Source organism: Buteo buteo, chromosome 12, assembly GCF_964188355.1.
Source record: "Buteo buteo chromosome 12, bButBut1.hap1.1, whole genome shotgun sequence".
NCBI classification, from domain to species: Eukaryota; Metazoa; Chordata; class Aves; order Accipitriformes; family Accipitridae; genus Buteo; species Buteo buteo.
Window position 1 is genome coordinate 20,501,303 of NC_134182.1, and position 19,138 is coordinate 20,520,440.

General features: G+C 36.6%; 1 protein-coding gene across 1 annotated transcript in view; it reads left to right on the plus strand.

Annotated features, from left to right (window-relative positions):
* Positions 1–19,138, plus strand: part of KIF6 (kinesin family member 6) — a 202,269-nt gene that overhangs the window by 76,632 nt on the left and 106,499 nt on the right. Inside the window, exons 11-13 of the mRNA XM_075042931.1 lie at positions 2,376–2,481; positions 3,875–4,013; positions 6,081–6,293. Coding sequence (XP_074899032.1) covers positions 2,376–2,481; positions 3,875–4,013; positions 6,081–6,293 — 458 coding nt within the window. The remainder of the gene's footprint in view (positions 1–2,375; positions 2,482–3,874; positions 4,014–6,080; positions 6,294–19,138) is intronic.

Genomic DNA, 19,138 nt, shown 5'->3' on the forward strand with positions numbered 1-19,138 from the left:
AAAGGCCCGTTTTTATAGATGACTTCATATAGTCAGTCTAGACATTCTAGTTAAAAAAAATATTTTTTACTTGTTTTCTCTTACTCACTGTAATCAGTAAGGTGCTTAAGATAGTGACAAATACTAACTTTCTCTGTGTCTGTCGTATTCTCATTAGTAGTATAAATGCATCTCTTTTCCCAGTGCTTACACAAATGCCTACCTTCACATATGAAGGATTAATTGTCCTGCTCATTGTGCTTAGTGTGTCTGCAAAGAGTATGAATAACCTCTTGTACTACTGGCCTCTGTTCTGTTGGACTCTTCATGAAGAAAAAATCATGTAGCAATAAGTAAAATTTTGGTCTCTTTTACTGAGGAATTTTTGTAGTCTCTTAACTTGAGAAGCAAGTCAATGCCAGTAATGCTTCTGTAACTAATATTTTTCTTTAAATATCCTCTCCTTTAAGCCCTCCACAGATACAGCTCACATTGACTTCAGGGAGTGTTCTATAAATTCAGAAGATGTGAATTTTGCACATATGATGAATGGTATAGAGAACAGATTTGTCTCTTGTTCTTTAAATGAAATAATGAAAATAGGAAAGTATAGTTTATCTGAAACTAACTGAGGGTTACTCTCTTCTTTTCTCTCAAAAAATTCTCCTGTTTTGAGAATTGACACTTTGCCATAGTGAACTCTGGAGGAGATAAATAACCAAACCTATCTGTTATGTTTTCCAATTTTCAGTCCAGTTTTACGGCTCCTGATTTTCAGGTTTTTATCTCCTGAAAATGATTTTTTTTTTTTTTCTGTTTGTTGTGCATCTCATTGTTTCACCCTCCAGCAGGGAATTGTTACTACAGTATAGTAATGTGAGGAATCTCAGTAAAAGAATTCTTCAAAAGCAGGGCAATATCCCAGCTGCCTACTTCAGGGTCAACTTTAGATACTGTGATATTTTAATGCCTAAAATTTTGGTATTTGGTTACAGTAAAGTGATTCAGATAGTCAAATGCAACAAGATCCCCAGTCCTGTAACTGAAAAGGATAAATGACTATTAAGTAACATTCAGAAGGCTTGTGTATTAAATGAGGAGCTGAACAAAACTAGTCCAAAATAAACACTAGGCACTGAGATGGTTCTGAACTCCTGCCCTTCTCTGGCAGTGGGGCACTTGATGCAGGTACCTTAGATACCTTGGTTTAGTCAGGTGCAGAACCTAAGTTCATCTTCTGAGGATAATAACCTAAATAAACATTTAAAATCATAGAATTATGCTTTACAGGGCATATGGCTGTCATTGTTGCCGACCATTTGCCTACTAAGTTAATGGTAATAGCATTTGTCAGGAACCAGGAAGCCTTTAATCTGAAACCAGTTGATGGAGTTCAAACTTGCACTTCCTGTTTTCCAGAAATGTATCTTAGTAAAAGGGCTAAGGGCTAGCTTTGGTTTAGAATTCCTTTGCCCTTTATCTTGAGGATGATCTCCCATGCATCCTGGAATGCAAGACCTGGAGAGCTGGTGTGAGCATGCAAGAGGAAATCTGAGTCTATCCATATAGCTGTGACATGCAGCCCAGGAGCATGGTATATTATCACTCTGTAGGTTTCCAGTCTGAATATTTTGATTTGGTTTTGAAAAAACAAGAGGATGCTTCTGTGACCCAGATTTTCTTATGAAGACTGAATTACCAAGATAAGCATTGCTCCTCCCTGAAGAAGATGTTGTCAGATATTTGTTAAATAGGAACAAACTCCTGAAGGAAGATGTTGTCAGATGTTTGTTAAATAAGAACAAATTGCAAGAGAATAAGATACTAACTAAATTTCATTAATCAGAAGAAGAGCAGTAGGTCATTGGGAAATCTATAAATTTGTGCATCAAAAGATAGGTTGCTTTGCTTAGTGATTGGAGCAGGTAATTTTATGCATGAAAGGTATGCTATCTGCTGACTCTTATAATAGAAAAGGAAGTAGATTTTTCTCTTGCACAAATAACCATATAAATTAAAAAATCCTATGCCCAAGGCCTCTAAAAATCTAGTCTTCTGGGAGGGTAGGCTTTAGATCTTTTCAATCATGAGATGGTATAAGAACAGAAGGTTATAAAATAAATGAGAAAATCTACTTCTTAGATGCTTTTAGTTCTGGAACTATTCCTTAGCATGTGCAAGTATGTTCTGATACAGAGTGTAGAATCTCCAGTATCAAATCCAGGTTTTAGTATGAGGAACAAAAGTACATTGCAATTGCACGGACCTTGAAGGAAAATAGCCTACTAATAACAGTCAGCTTGGTAAATCCTGTATTGTATTTGACACATTACTTTACAGAGTTGTCTGCTTCTTTGTGATTTTTTTTTTTCCTTAAAAATGCTATGTATTTTCAGGTTGGATGAGTTACTTGAAACATTTCTTGAAGATAATGATCCTGATAGCACTCTGGATGTTGGTGCTGACATGCGCAAGATCAAGTATTGCTTCATTCATGTGAAGGTATTTCTTTTGAACATAGATGGAAGTGCAGCTGGCACTGAAAATAACTTGAAGACATTCACAGTTGAAAAGTGTCAAAAGAAATGCAATACAGTTGAGAGGCATTGCAAAGGGGTAAAACAGTTGAACTGTGAAGAGCATGGAGGACTGATAGACAAGTGAAACTTAGTTGGAAAAATTCAGCAGCATTTTGTGGAAACTCCACTATCGTGGTTTAACCCCAGACAACCAAGCACCATACAGCTGCTCGCTCACTCCCCTTACAGTGGGATGGGGGAGAGAATCTGAAGAGTAAAAGTCAGAAAACTTGTGGGTTGAGATAAAGACAGTTTAATAAGAAAAACAAAAGCCGTGCACACAAGCAAATCAAAACAAGGAATTCATTCACTACTTCCCATCGGCAGGCAGGTGTTCAGCCATCTCCAGGAAAGCAGGGCTCCATCACATGTAATGGTTACTTGGGAGGACAAATGCCATCACTCCAAATGTGTCCCCCGCCTCCTCCTTCTTCCCCCAGGTTTCTATGCTGAGCATGACATCATATGGTCTGGAATATCCTTTTGGTCAGTTGGGCTCAGCTGTCCCAGCTGTATCCCCTCCCAACTCCTTGTGCACCCCCAGCCTACTCGCTGGTGGGGTGGGGTTAGAAGCAGAAAAGGCCTTGACTCTGTGTAAGCACTGCTCATCAGTAACAAAAACATCCTTGTGTTATCAACACTATTTCCAGCACAATTCCAAAACATAGCCCCATACTAGCTACTATGAAGAAAATGAACTCTATCCCAGCCAAAACCAGCATGCCCACTAAGGATCTTGGCATGCAGTAAATTGTAAGAGAGCATTGGAAGTTATTGGAATCAACACAGACAAGCTATTTGTATATGGATAGATGTAGCCATCTGTATTCCCAACTCTTCTGTTGGTGTTGTAAGCCCTTCTAAATCATTGAGCAAACATGATACACTTAAACTAGGAAGAACAGGTGAAATTAATAGGGAAAGCAATAGAAGATAATATATACCTTTCTGTATTTTGGGATATAGTTTTCCAATATAAAAATGTATACATTCCTGATCTTAATTTATTGTCTTTAAATAATTAGGTTTTAGTTATATCATTAATACTGAAAGCTCTGTGGTACTAGAGAACACTGGAACCTATGTGAAGAAAGAGTAAAGTAAATTGTACATGTGGTAGTAAAGATCCACACATACAACTTGTCCCATACTTGACACAATGCATATAACTTGACAGTCAACTGGTGGCATGATTTTGTTCTGTCGAGTTTAGGAAGGCCTTAGCTTTTCTACCATAGCTACACAGTCTCAGAGTAGAACAAATACATAGCTGGAGGTAAAGTTAAAAGTGTGCTTTTTTTCTTTTTTTCTAATAGCAACTAATGAATCATTCAAAGATTTCTGATAAAAAGCTGCTCTCACGATACATCCGTGAAGAAAAAGAGACTAACAAAGAAACAGTAGAAGAATTGAAAAAACTGAAAGAACTTCTGCAGCAAAGAGACAATGAAATCAGTATCCTTTGTGAGGAAAAAAATAATATTTGGGTTTGAGCTGATCTGGCTACAATGGGTTTTGTGTGTGTGAGATAGGCATTAGCTGTATGGAAGGAAATTCTCTCTACTGACCCCACTGTGTTAAAGCAATTACTCAGTTCCAACTTTTATGTGGCTGGACTTCTGCCTTGCACCTGCTTCTACTTCAGTTGTGACCCAAACCAAAATCCTGGATCCAGGTACCACTTAGCTTTAGAACGGTCCAGCCAAGATCCAAATACTGTGGATCAGGCCACACCTAAAACATTCTTCTCAAGCAAAGTAAACTATTTTTTAGACTAGGAAACTCCAATACTATATAAAGACCAAATTATTACCTTAAAAAGAATAGAATTTCCTGTATTATTTTTAGCCAAATGAAGTGCTACTTTGGGGACTATTGGGCTATTTGCCTTTAGAATAAATATAAAAATTGTACTTTTTACATGCAACTCTAAAATTTAAATTAAAGCTAAAGCTTTTTGCATGTAAAAATACTAAACTGTTCAGATGTGATTTGTCCATTTCACTGCCTCACAGGAAACACACAAGTAGCTGCACTGTTGCATGATGGGTGGGAGTTGTTTTTAGCAGGTTGACAGAACTGTGGGCAGACCACAGCATCACTGTGTCCCTCACGTTGTGGCTACTTGGTGGGTAAAATTTGGAGATGGCAGAGAACTGAAAAAATGGTTTTGGTTTTGTTTTGAGTTTATAGGTAACAGATTCTTTTACAGTTATTAGTAAAAAGCAAACTCATTTGCATTCTTTGTGCTCAAGAATTCCAGATCGATTTTATGTCAAATGAGAATGCCATTTTACATCAGGATGTAGCATGCTACCAGTCGGAATTGAGGTGGCAGGAAAGCTTCTCTATTTCTGCTCTGTGACAGAAGATAAGATGTTCATTTTCCAAGGTGCACTTTCAAATAAATTTAGTTATAACACTGACTTATCATTCCTTTTAAAAAATTCTTCAATTTTCATGTCAATTTTATGGTCTGGATTCCCAGAAACATTTCTTCCCAAAATAAATTATTTCATTAGTATGAGATTGATAATGGAAAAAAAAAGCAAAACATCTCTATCAAATGCGCTTGTGCTTGATAGATATACAGCTTTGTTTGCAGAAGTACAAGGAGGAAACTTGTGTAAACCCATGTTAGAGTTATATAGGAATAATATAAGAATTAAGAGTTTGTACACAACACTGATTCACAGAATCTGCAGCTGCTAAGTGACTGTACATCATCATTAGAAAATAAACAAACTATGAGGTCCTTCCTGCCTATGGTATCTGGGATCTATCATAAGAATTGAATTGTAAAGTGTTTTATTATTACTACCTAGTCCAGTTAATAATATTCCTCAAAGACTACTTAGATTTTCTGCTGTTCATTTAGAGGATTAATTAGGATTAAAATGAATAGCATATCAAAAAACATATCACAGACTCCTGTGGTTCTGGCTGAGTGCACATAGGATTTTCATTGTAAGCCCTCTATAAGCTGTTAGACACAATGTATTTACACCAAATATAGTTCTAGTAAATGCATAGTGTTATTGGAATAAATTTCCTAAAGACCTTTTCTGCATTTTAGTAAGAATTCTTACTGTGAAAGGCTTAAAGATGCACTTGCCAGGCTACTTGTAAGTTAAGGGGTTTTTTTTCTTTTGCTTGGAAATTTTGTTTATTACAGAATTTAAAAAATAAAAAAGGGAGTGTCACACAATGGCAATAAGATATTAGAGTTTTCATTCCTGTTTGTCTGTAAATGCTTTTAACAGGGGTTGATTGAATGGGATCAACAATTGTGGTCAATGTGTGAGTTTGTTACTGTTTAGTAAAAATGAATCTGCTCTTTGGAAAAACTAAGGTGAATTAATATAATTACAAAGAATATGCCAAAATCCAAATTCACATTCATGTATAGGCTTCAATAATGTGCATTGTTCCACTTGGAAAAAAAAGACTTAGGGATGAACAAAGATGATTGTTTCTTTATAAAAAAGAGGTCCTTAATGATTTCCTTAATGTATCTTGCAGATATTCTGGTAAATATGCTAAAAAAAGAAAAAAAGAAAGCGCAAGATGCTCTTTTCCAGCTTAATGCTGCCTCTGCTTGTTCTACAGTCTTGGACCAGTCTCCTCCTATAAACTTGGAAGAAAGTCAGAGCCCGTCTAGCTGTTTTAGTCTGAAAGAGGCAAAAGATTTCAGCTCTTCAGTTCACAGACTACCTTTTCTTTCCAGAAAAACAGGTTAGTGTAATTAATTAAGTGAGCAGTTATTAGATTATTGCAATACGGTTTACAGCATATCCTTCAAATGTGTACCAGAACAAGAAACTTATTTTCAAAATCAGCTGTATTGTGCTAATTCTGTATCCACAAATGCAGGGATTTAAATTTATAGCCCTCTCAAGGTGCTGAAGGCTTTTATAAACTGATGTGAATACTCTGTTGAACAGTCCTACAAAACCAGAATATAAATTCAGTTGCAGACCCTTGAATCTTTAATTAAATTCTCTGAAAAGGATATTTTTAGCATAATTCATTAAAAAATGCTAGGAAATAATATTTTTCCCCCTGGAAGATTTGAAAATACTGGCTTTTAACAAAAAAGATATCTAAACCAGAACTGCAGATATTGAGAGAATTTTTGTGCAGGCATTATTAATTGCACAGTATCCTTAAACACCAATAAACACAAAGTTTTTTTCTTTTTTTTTTTAATCTTCCAGCCTAGGAGAGAAAACTTAGATTCAAATAAAATGAAATTTCATTTATTATGCTTCTAGCTCTGATATCACAATGTAAACACAAAAATTTTTGTGATTAAGAATTTTTTTTTATTTTATACACTTTAGATATCTGTGTTTTATTTAGCATTTTTAATAAACCATAGTGGTTATTTCTATTGTTAAAAAAATTAATGTGATTAAGTGAAATGAGAACTTAGTTCCAGAAATGACAAATAGCTCCATTTTTGTGCATGTGAGCAGCTTTGGTGAAATGGTACCTTTTTGGAGCAAGACCTTGGTAAGTGTGAACAAAGTAAAAATTCTTATGTATTTAAAAAAGATATATTTTAATTGTTCCTCAAGTGGTTTAATAATTCACATCACTTGCAAACAAGTTAGAGCTGAATTCATAAATAATGCATTCATTTAGGATAGCTAACACACTCAACACCATTTTACCATGTGCCGTGCCTTTGTCAGCAGATGAGTACTATTTGTCCGGAGGCAACTTAAAGGTTTTTATCTCTTATGGTAAAGCCAGTGTATTGTTATTCATACTTTATTCTAATTGAGCTGTTTTTTTAAATTTAATAGGTGAGCATATCAAATGTTCATTGAAAAAAGAATTATTTGGAACAGATGGTTGGCACAGGGAATCTGTCACAATGATGAAATATTGTCTTTGGTTAATCAATAAGTAAAAGTAAATGTAATTGATTCCCATCCTGTTCAGATAATGAGTGTTAAATGGACATCAGTCTGGGATGAGAAGATAGTTTTGAGATAAGAGTTTTTATATGTTTGATTTGCACATTATATGGTTTTCTCATCCTGAAAGTAGCTGGAAACCTACACCCTTCTTTCCAGTCCTCTTTTCAATCAGTTTTGAGTCAGGTTCTGTTACTCTGTATCATTCCACATGGATGTGAAAACCACAAAGTCCTCAATAACTAAGATGCTAAGTGTGAACATAAAAGTCTTCCCTTACATTCACTTACAGTTTATATATTTTTAAACTTTCCAGTTATATTGCTTGAGGGCTACAGATAAATGAAAAGTTATTTTTTGACTATTTTAGGTGGCTGTGTACCTCTGCATTCCTTTAGAGCAGCCTGACATTCTGCTACAAGCCTAGTACAGTAATGTTGGCAGCATTTGGACTTACAATCTTCTGTAATGTATAGCTGTTATAATGATAATGCCTTAAAACATTGTTTCTTAAAACGCTTGTGTTATTGTGCTCAGGCAATACTTAGAATGGCAAACATAAAAAAATGGTAGAAAAACTGTTAATAATACAACATATACAGCCTTGCCAGTATGCCTTAAACCCAACCTCGGGAGACCAATTGTCTCTGCAAGAATATAACTGAGACTCCAGGCTCTTTCGTGCCTTTGTGTTTCTGAAAATGACAGTATTTTCTACTTAATATATAAATAACTTTATTTTTCTCTTTCTTTTGTTTTATTTCTTAAAGTTCTGAAAGTAACAAGCTTCAGTATTTATCTTCATATTGTAACTAACATTTATATTAAAAAATTCTTGTAGACTGGAGATTATATATTTTTCAAATCAGCTTGTAGGGTTTTCACAATTTGATTCTCTGTGGTACCAAGAGACAAGTTTAAGAAAAGTTCACTGTATAACACTTCTAAACATATGCAGACAGTTCATCAGAAAATGCTGAAAAAGGTCTCACTGTGTACTTATACATAGTACACGTAAACCCACCATATCAGATGTAAAGTCTTGCTACAGGAGAATTTTAATGAAACTTAAATAAATTTTTTTTTAGAAGCATTATAGCTTTTCTGTAGTCTTTAAAATTACATTTGAGATTTTAAAATTTTATTTGAAACTTTAATATATAAAATACCAGAATGGATAATGACCCAACATTTCAGAAAAATAAAAAAAGTATTTAAGAACATGCAGTAATAGTTGGAATAGAATCATAGAATCATATAATGGTTTGGGTTGGAAGGGACCTTAAAGATCATCTAGTTCCAAGCCTCCTGCCATGGACAGGGACAGCTTCCACTAGACCAGGTTGCTCAAAGCCCCATCCAACCTGGTCTTGAACACTTCCAGGGATGGGGCATCCACAGCTTCTCCAGGCAACCTGTTCCAGTGCCTCACCACCCTCATAGTGGAGAATTTCTTCCTTATGTCTAATCTAAATCTACCCTCTTTCAGTTTAAAAACGTGTGGTGAGTTGACCCTGGCTAGACACCAGGTGCCCACCAAAGCCGTTCTGTCACTCCCCCCTCCTCAGCTGGACAGGAGAGAGAAAATGAAACAAACAAAGGGCTCGTGGGTTGAGATAAGGACAGGAGAGATCACTGTCCAGTTACTGTCACGGACAAAACAGACTTGTCTTGGGGAAAATTAATTCAGTTTATTACCAATCAACCAGAGTAAGGTAATGAGAAATAAAACCAAATCTCAGAACACCTTCCTTCCACCCCTCCGTTCTTCCCGGGCACAACTTCACTCCCAGATTCTCTACCTAACCCCCACAGCGATGCAGGGGGACGGGGAATGGGGTTTATGGTCAGTTCATCACACACGTTATCTCTGCCGCTTCATCCTCCTCAGGGGGAGGACTCATCACACTCTTCCCCTGCTCCAGCATGGGGTCCCTCCCATGGGAGACAGTCCTCCACGAACTTCTCCAATGTGGGTCCTTCCCACGGGCTGCAGTTCTTCACGAACTGCTCCAGCATGGGTCCCTTCCACAGTGTGCAGTCCTTCAGGAGCAGACTGCTCCACCGTGGGCCACCCATGGGGTCACAAGTCCTGCCAGAAAACCTGCTCCATGGGCTCCTCTCCCCACAGATCTGCAGGTCGTGCCAGGAGCCTGCTCCAGCGCGGGCTTCCCATGGGGTCACAGCCTCTTTCAGGAACCCACCTGCTCCGGCGTGGGGTCCTCCACGGGCTGCAGGTGGATATCTGCTCCACCGTGGACCTCCATGGGCTGCAGGGGAATCTCTGCTCCGGCGCCTGGAGCACCTCCTCCCCCTCCTTCTTCACTGACCTTGGTGTCTGCAGGGTTGCTTCTCTTACATGTTCTCACTCCTCTCTCCAGCTGCCATTTCTGTGTGTCCCGCAACTTTTTTTCCTTCTTAAAAATGTTATCACAGAGGCGCTACCACTATCGCTGATTGGCTTGGCCTTGGCTGGCGGTGCGTCCCTCTTACAGCCGGCTGGTATTGGCTCTGTCAGACATAGGGGAAACTTCCAGCAGCTTCTTACTGAAGCCAACCCTGTAACCCTGCCCACTACCAAAACCATGCCACATGAACCCAATAAAGACCATTATTCTTCATCCTATAAATACACTCCCTGTTAGAGAGTCCCTCCCCATCTTTCCTGTAGGCCCCCTTTAGGTACTGAAAGGCTGCAGTAAGGTCTCCCTGGAGCCTTCTCTTCTCAAGGCTGAACAACCCCAACTCTCTCAGCCTTTCCTCATAGGAGAGCAGCTCCAGTCCCCTGACCATTTTTGTGGCCCTCTGGACAGACTCCAGCTGGTCTATGTCTTTCTTATGTTGGGGGCCCCAGAGCTGAACACAGTACTCCAGGTGGGGTCTCACCAGAGTGAAGTAGAGAGGCAGAATCACCTGCCTCGACCTGCTGGCCATGCTTCTTTTGATGCAGCCCAGAATGCAATTGGCTTTCTGGGCTGCAAGCACACATTGGTGGGTCATATTCAGTTTTTCATCCACTAATACCCCCAAGTCCTTCTCCTCAGGGCTGCTCTCAATCCATTCTCTGCCCAGCCTGTATTTGTGCTTGGGATTGCCCCAGCCCACATGCAGGACCTTGCACTTGGCCTTGTTGAACTTCATGATGTTTGCACAGGCCCACCTGTCAAGCCTGTCAAGGTCCCTCTGGATGGCAGCCCTTCTCTCCAGCATGTCAACCGCACCACACAACTTGGTGTCGTCAGCAAACTTGCTGAGGGTGCACTCGATCCCACTGTCCATGTCGCTGACAAAGATGTTAAACAGTGCCGGTCCCAATAATGACGCCCGAGGAATGCCACTCCTCGCTGCTCTCCACTTGGTCATCGAGCCATTGACAGCAACTCTTTGAGTGCGACCATCCAGCCAATTCCTTATCCACCGAGTGGTCTGTCCATCAGATCCACGTCATTCCAATTTAGAGACAAGGATGTCATGCGGGACAGTGTCAAATGCTTTGCACGAGTCCAGGTAGATGATGTGTTTGGCTCTTATCCACCAGTGCTGTAACCCTGTCATAGAAGGCCACCAAATTTGTCAGGCACAATTTGCCCTTAGTGAAGCCATGTTGGCTGTCACCAATCACCTCCTTATTTTCCATGTGCCCTAGCATAGTTTCCAGGAGGCTCAGCTCCATGATCTTGCCAAGCACAGAGGTGAGACTGGCTGGCCTGTAGTTCCCCAGGTCTTCCCAGGGCCAGAGGGCTCAAGAAAAAAAAAGTTCTGAGATTCAAAGTCAGTAAAAAGAAAGCCAGTACTAGGAGAAGCAGCCTATGCCATGACAAAAAAAAAAAAAAAAAAAAAAAACACAAACAAAAAACCAAAAAAAACCCCAAACAAACAAACAAACAAAACCCTATAAATTACAGCTGAATAACATGAAGAAAAAGACTGTATCCATATGAAGCATTCTGCTTCCTTTGTAGGCAAGTTACTGTTTTAAGATCCTTAGCTGCAAAGTACTATAAAACCTCAAGTGGTTATTACTATTTTTCTATTTCATTATAAAGCTATGACAGTTCAAAGATACATTGGTTCATTCCTTGGCAGCCAAATACTCTTAGCTCTGTCTTCTAATGGCTAGGATATAGTTCTCTTTCCTATTGGACTCAGACCTGAACACATTTTTGTGCTTCAGACTTGATTAATCCCATTCATTCTACTTAAGAATGAAGCAAAATGTCTTGAAAGAACACCATCTGTTGAAAAACATAGTGGTCAACTTACATGGCAAAATAAGTTATTTGCCATTATGTAACTTTGATATCCACCAAATACATACTCTGACTCAAGGTTTTCCTTTTAACCTTCACATTTCTGTATGGATTTGAAAAGCTTCCTCATTGTGGTAAGTTTTTGACAGCCTACCGCAGCAATGAAATTGCCAACCAGCTGGGGAGGCTTGTGAAAGAATGGGAAAGAAGTTTGATAGGGACCATCACAAAAGTATGAAATGCTCTTCTCAGGAGTTTAGGAATTACCATAAAACTCATCAGGACTCATAACTAATTCTTCTAATATTGTCTTGCACTCTTTCTTTACTGTGTCTATTAAAGAAATTCCAGAAACTTATGTTGTCAACCCCAAAAGTTATAAATACTGAATCATGCACCTTAAAAGATGAGTTTAAAAACTCAAATCATTAGATTCCAAAGAGTGAGTTTTAAAAGATATGGAGGTATAAGCAATATTTACTGTTAATATTTTGGAAAAAGTCATCTTCTGCATACTAAATTTTCAGAACTACCTGAAGCCATTCCTAGAACCTGATTTGAAGGTTTTAAGGATATATTTCACTTTTTCCATATAAGTAATACCACAGGATTTAAGTATGTGCTTAAATCTTTATAGAAACAGCAACTCAAACAATGCAGATTATATTGACCAGTTAGCATGGATTGTGTAAGCAAGGGGGTTTTTATAGTGCTTAATTGAAAAGGGTTAACTGTTAAGCATTGCATTTCTCTTTCTTTACATCATCTGAGCTGATTATGTATGACAATTATTAACAATATCCTTGCAAATTGTTTCAAAATCCACATAAAACATCTTCCAGTAACTATAGACAGATTTTTGTTGCATAGTTGCGTGTTTTCTTTATTTTCTAATTGAATTGTTCAAATAAAAAGATTTGTTGGTGTCAGGAGGTTCTAGACATGCTTATGTTTTCGTTAGTAAAGAAGAGCATGCCTCATCCTAGATTATTGTGTATAACTTTTACATATTCATAATTTACATTATTTTATACTGGGTTTTATGCATTTTGTGAGGATTTTTTTAACTGAAAGGAGAGAGAATCTTCAGCTCGAATTTCAGACAGGACAGATGACAATTAGAAACTTAGATTTTGCTAGTGTCCTAATGTGGATAGATTTCTTAAACTATTTAAGGTTGCCAATTATCTTCTAAAATTGCTTAGTGATTGAACTAGCAGTCAATTGTCACAGTTGTTATTTTGTTGAGTACTCTAAAACTTTAGTAGGATTGTAACTCTGTTAATTATTGTAGAGGAGATTGCACAAAGGAATGGGAAAGAAATTATCATAGACATAAGCAGGAGGAAAGTTAGAAGGAATAAATGGATATACAAGAGTTGTATATCATGAACTGCATACATATGAAAGAACCAGAACTACGTCTAAGAACAGAATGCTGAAAAAATTAGAAATTTGAATCTTAAAAGTTCTAGTTATCCTGGTTTCTGCAAAGGAAATAACCCTTCTTGAAGAGAATTAAGAAGTCACTAACATAATCAGACTATCAAAAGGCACAATGAGATCCTGCACAAAAGGTTATTGATGAAACTGAGTAGTCAGGAATTAGGCATAAAATACTGCTTAAAAAAAAATAAAATAAAGACTATTGAAAGAGAGTATAGTAAAACTCCTTCTTCATGTTTTATACCAGTCCAGTGATAAAAAATCAAGATGAATTCTACAGAAGTTAATATCATGGATTTTTACAGTGGATGATTCACATATTCTTTAGAATTATCCAACACTGCAATGCTTTCACTTACCATACAGGATACCAAGCTAGATTGATCTTGCATCTGTTCCCTTATGGCAATGCCTATGTGTGTTTGTTCTTAATTTATCTCCTAAAACAAAGGAGAGGTTGAGAATTTGTTTGATGATTTCTTTCTTATACCTTTTCCTGTTTCTGTGTAGAATACTCTTCCATATTGCTGCTTTCCATTCCAAGTTACTCAGTTGCTGAAGAAAACCCTTTGACTCCTACTTTTCCTATTTGTCATGCTTCTTCTGATTTTATAGGAAGAATTCACTTGATTTGCTGTCATAATAGTATTAACTAAATATAATTATGTCCTCATAACACAAAGCTTTCGATAACCTCAGAAATACGTTAGCAAAAAGTAGCTATCTTTTATCAATGAATGACTAGTATAATTATATCTTTTATGCAATGCCACTTATTCTTTAGTCTTTAAATAAGAATCTCAGAAGCATTAGCAAATTCTCAGCTTTGATACTATGCTGTCTCTTGCAAACAATTGTGTGCATATGTATACATGAGGTTTTTTGAACATAAAGTAGAAACCAGCATGTCAGCTCAAATTGACTGGATTGTTGAACCTGATCTCCTGCACTCTGCATTGGCAAGGACTAATATTTCGGGAATAGTTTGGATGATGACCTGACTTTGATTCTGTCCTGACGTTTCATCAGATGCTAGAAGAAAATTGGAAGTGAGGCTTCATTCTCACTCAAGCACAGAGTCTCATTTTTCACATATTGCATACCTGCAAATAATATTCTTAATTATAAAGTTATCCATTCCTTTCAAAATCCATCTGAACTGTATACATATGTCTTCTTGTCTATAGGGATTAAGGATTTGCTAAAGATGTGTGAAAGGGCTTGGGCCTGAGCCAGGGTCGAACTCCCAAGTGGAACCTTTAGTGTAATATTAAAGTTATTCTTCATCATTTAAACACTTTGCATACCTTACATTGTTTATGAAGATTTCAATTTACAGCATGTAGGCTATATCATATGTTAACTATTTTAATAGCTTAGTTATTTTGCAAGCTTTCTTTTTTTAATTCTGTTCTCTCAACTCTACGTCAGCCTGTTCTAATGTGATATAAAATGGTATTTCTAGTGTCTCTAATATCTTTAATCATGTCTCTAATGTGTTTTCCATTTTCCTATCTCATTTCCTTATCCTGAAAGCAGTTAAACTAGGAAATCAGCAGAAAGTATAGGGAAAAAAAAATTAGTTTAGTTAAATAGTTGTGGGAAAGTCTAGCTAATAATTAGTTTCTTAAAAGACAAATTATTTAGTTTAGAACTTTTCATTTATTTTGCAGTTGATACATTGTGTAGCTTTAACGTTTGTTTGCCCAGAAACAGGTCTTTACCATTCTGTGCTAGAAAATAGAATAATTTCATTCTGTTACTTTCATGCTAGATTTGCTGCTGCTTTTGCATTGTAAAATCTCCAGACTCTACTCACCTGTTGCCCAGTCCATCAGAAAAAGTAATTTATGCTGCTAAATTTATGAAAAGTAGGTGAATGATAGGAGTACAGGCAGCCCTGTGCAGGTGAAGTTTATTTCTCTGTATCGTAAAAAATGTATTATCTCATGGCACTGCTATCTCTGTATGGCAAAACTTATTTTTACCATTTTTTCCCATATGACCTAGGGCCATTTCTGCACTGAAAGGTATAGGTAATCATGTTTCTAGTCTATCCTATCCAGACACTGATTTAAGCAGGAGAAATGCAGCTATACAGTTTCACTGATGAGCTTGAGGTAAAAACCTGTGTTAAGAGGAAAATTTTTATCTTGACCTCATCATAGCAGTAAAACAATTCCTGGACCAAATTTGTCTCATGGCAGGCTGACTTGGAAGGTGAATGTGTGACTTCTACAACTATACATGTCTATATAGGCATGCCTGTGATTTTATTATTTTTTTTTTAGTTCCATCCTGCATTGAATGCCTATCCTCTTTCAGAAGAAACTGAGAGAATAAAATACATCTTCGAAGGCTTGACATATCGTAGTATTTACCTTCCTGTACATTCTATCTTTTCCCCACCTCCTGTATGCCTGCAACTCTAAATAGCAGCCTTTAATGCTAATGACTGTAATGACTGTATGAACACAAAGAGAAACAAAGCCTAACACCCCAGATTTGATTTCCAAGTAGGTCTTTGGGCATGTACCGTTGTATCATATTTTCCAACTACTAATAAATACTAAGTTGTAAAGAGTTAAATTAATATTAAATGGTATTTTTTCTGAACAGGTATGTCTTTAACTGCTGGTTTAAATATCAGGGCTCATATTCAAAATAAGGTCATTGTTAAAATATTGTTGAACATGAGGTTTGATACCAGTGGAAGACCTAATAAGAACGACTGAAATTGGGCATGTGGACTGTTGCTGTATTTTGTATTGTTCTTTTTTCAGTGTATATTATAGTCTGTATTACGATGTCCTCCCTGATGATTAGAGCAGAGGAATACACAAATATAGCATTCTAGTAATGCCATAGGTTTCGCTGATGATATTGCATTACATAGCACTGAATTCTTCAGCTAAAAATTGTACCAGTTAACATGCTGACAGATTTGTTCTTCTTGGATCCCAAAGGACTTCTTTTAGGAGGGAGTGGTAGGTAGGCTGCCTGAAAGCAGTGGAAGACTGCCTGCTGCTGACATTTTGGCAAGCCAGCTCCCATCACTGAGGAGGTTTTACAGATTGCATAAGACAGTTAGCTTAGAGTGAACAAACCAGAACGTTTTATCTTAGTCCAGTTGTCATACCATGAAAGAGGAGAACTTACTTTTCAATACCCACCTTAATCACAGAACACTCTAAATTATAAATCAATAATTACATGAATAAGAGTGAGCAAAACATTCTAACATACTCAGTAGCTGCTGTTATTTATTGCATCATAATATCGTTCATAAATCTGAAACAGACATAACACTCTGACTATGAATTTATGTTTCAGATGAACATTCCAGAAAATGCAAAGGTAAGTTATTGACTTAATAACCTGAGCTTTACAAATGCTTCAATGATTTTATTTTTAATACAATAATTTAGTTCATCATAATGTCTCTACTGCAGCTTTAGTTTTATTCATAATTCATACCTGGTAGATATATTGTATGTGGAGTCCGAATTCAAATGTAGAGCTACATACAGTCTGTCTCAGGAGATGGGGTCAATTATTACAAATCAGTATTTTCAGGATAAATCAAAGTATGAATGAACCTGGCAAACCAAGAAAAAATCAGACTTCATTGTACATGTCACTGGAGTGATAAACATTTTGTTGTATTTTACTTTTATCGCATTATATCACTTCTTCTGTACAGATAAGTCTTATTTTGAAATAGGTCTCAGACTGCTGCTTGCTTGTAGCATAATTCTGTCAGTGTACGAGACGTATGATACCGTTTTTCCTCCTGCTGGATTTGTTTTTCTCCTGAAATATAAACAGTTTGGTTACCAGAAAACAGTGTGACTATTGCGACATTCAAAGAGCACAATAAATCTTATTAAGAACTTGAAATAGTTGTATATGCTGATGGGCTTGAGAGGGATTATTTTGCTCTCACAAAAGATTCTATGAAGATCATATTTTGACAATTTTTAGCCATTTTCTTTATCTTTCATTGAGAAGTTTTGAGGGTTTTTGAGAGATTGGTAGAGAACTTAACCTGCTATGTATCCCATTCAGTGTTTAAGATTGCTTTTTGCTAGCTAGTATGCAAGCATGTACAAAAAAGAGCACTCCTACTGAAGGGCTGTGAAGCTGACTTTAACATGAAAGGTGAAAGATGGTTTCTATAAACAGATGGTGATTATGAAAAGCAGGAAAGTGGTGATGATAACACAACAACTGCTCAATTCTGAAAGCTAAGTATTTTCATCTTGTATTAAGACTTCTCAAAATATTTATCTTGGCTATTTTATATATTTATGTAATAATTTGGGGGAGAATCTTCCTTCTGTTGTTGGAAAACCCACAGAAAGTTCCCTAAAGGAAAGGATTGACTGAGGTTTTCCATCAGAATCTCTTCTATGTCCTTCAGTTGAGAAAAAGGCAGGTCTCAACCCTCCAGAAAAATTAAGTGCTTAACAAACCTATATGATTCCTGGAGTCTTTTCTGTGTTGACTAATGCTTTGGAGTATCTGGGGACAGACTCCTAGCACTGTGCTCATGACAGATCTTTTGTCAACAAATATATGTACCCATCTTATTGCTGTTTGGTCAGTAAAATTCTCACTGGTGCATTTAGGGCATTGCTCAGACTTACTGTTGATCTTTCTCATTAGTCAGAAAAGAAAGTATATGCTACCTTTTCTGTTACATGTCCAGGAAAGAGTATATATTCCATTTGCTCTCCAGCTGAGCTTCTACCAGCTCTTAGTAAGCTGTAGTGAAAATTTCATTGCTACTGTTAAATTTTGTAACTAATATTTAAAATAAGATGTGTTGTTTTGCTAATTTCTTAAGCATTAAATGTTTTCTGTAATGTAGACTGGTTATTTGCTATGATAAATTTTTCATTATTTACAAGTTTAAGGACCAAGCAGAAAGAGTCAGACTTCACTGCTTAAGATTTAGGTATTTAAAAAGCCTTCAAAATAAATTCAGCAAATATTAACAGTCAGCATATGCTTTTGAACAATTTTATGGGGCTTTACTTCTGATATGTTTAACAAAGTTATTTTCTGGTATTTCAAGTCACCATATAAAACATGTATTTCTAAGGCTCCAATTTATGTCATAAATATGAATGCATGTCTATCTTCAGGCTCATGTTTTGTAGCATGTAATTGTGGGACTTTTTGAATTTGTCTTGTGCTTTTATACATTTTGGTATCTCTGACTGTCTTAAAGATCACAGTTTTATTTCCCTTTTTAACCTTGTGATATGAACAAAAAGTAAAAATTAAAATTCAAAGTAGTTTCTACAACAAAATTACTCCCTGTAAAAGTACATTGATTACAATAAATACCAAGAAGGCTGTGACGTTGTGAATTCATAGGAGACTCTACTAACTTCTGGGGTTTGTTTCTTTGGTTTGTTTGGAGTTTTTTTCAAAATCTAGTCTTCTATCTGTACTGCTTCCAAGAGGTTTATTTTGTCAGAATTCACAGCGAGTCCTCTGTGAGTTTTGCTTGAGTGAGGACTTTGAACTGAAGTCACTGAGATTAGTGAACAGTAAAAAACAAATGCATTAAGAAGTTTGAGGCTCTGTAGAAACATCTATGTAAGCAACAACAGATGACTATTCTTTGTTATGAAGAAGTATGAATACATGTTGTAAGATTTAAAGCTAAGTGAGCTCTTGCAATTGGCATTCCATGATAAAGTCCTGCATGTTAGGATTTTTGTCATCTTAACTAAGTGTTTATAAATGTGAACATAAAGATATTTTTAGGAGATGAAGCCCAGATTTTGCTTTTTGGAGCTAGGTCTCCATTTGCAACATCAAAGGCAAATTTTGTAGTTGAAAGGATTTGATGAGAGTGGGGAGTGGATCGTTACAGTACTTAAATTAATTTTTCAGAGATGGAGAAACTTAATTATCTTATATATTGAAAATGCTGTTATATAAA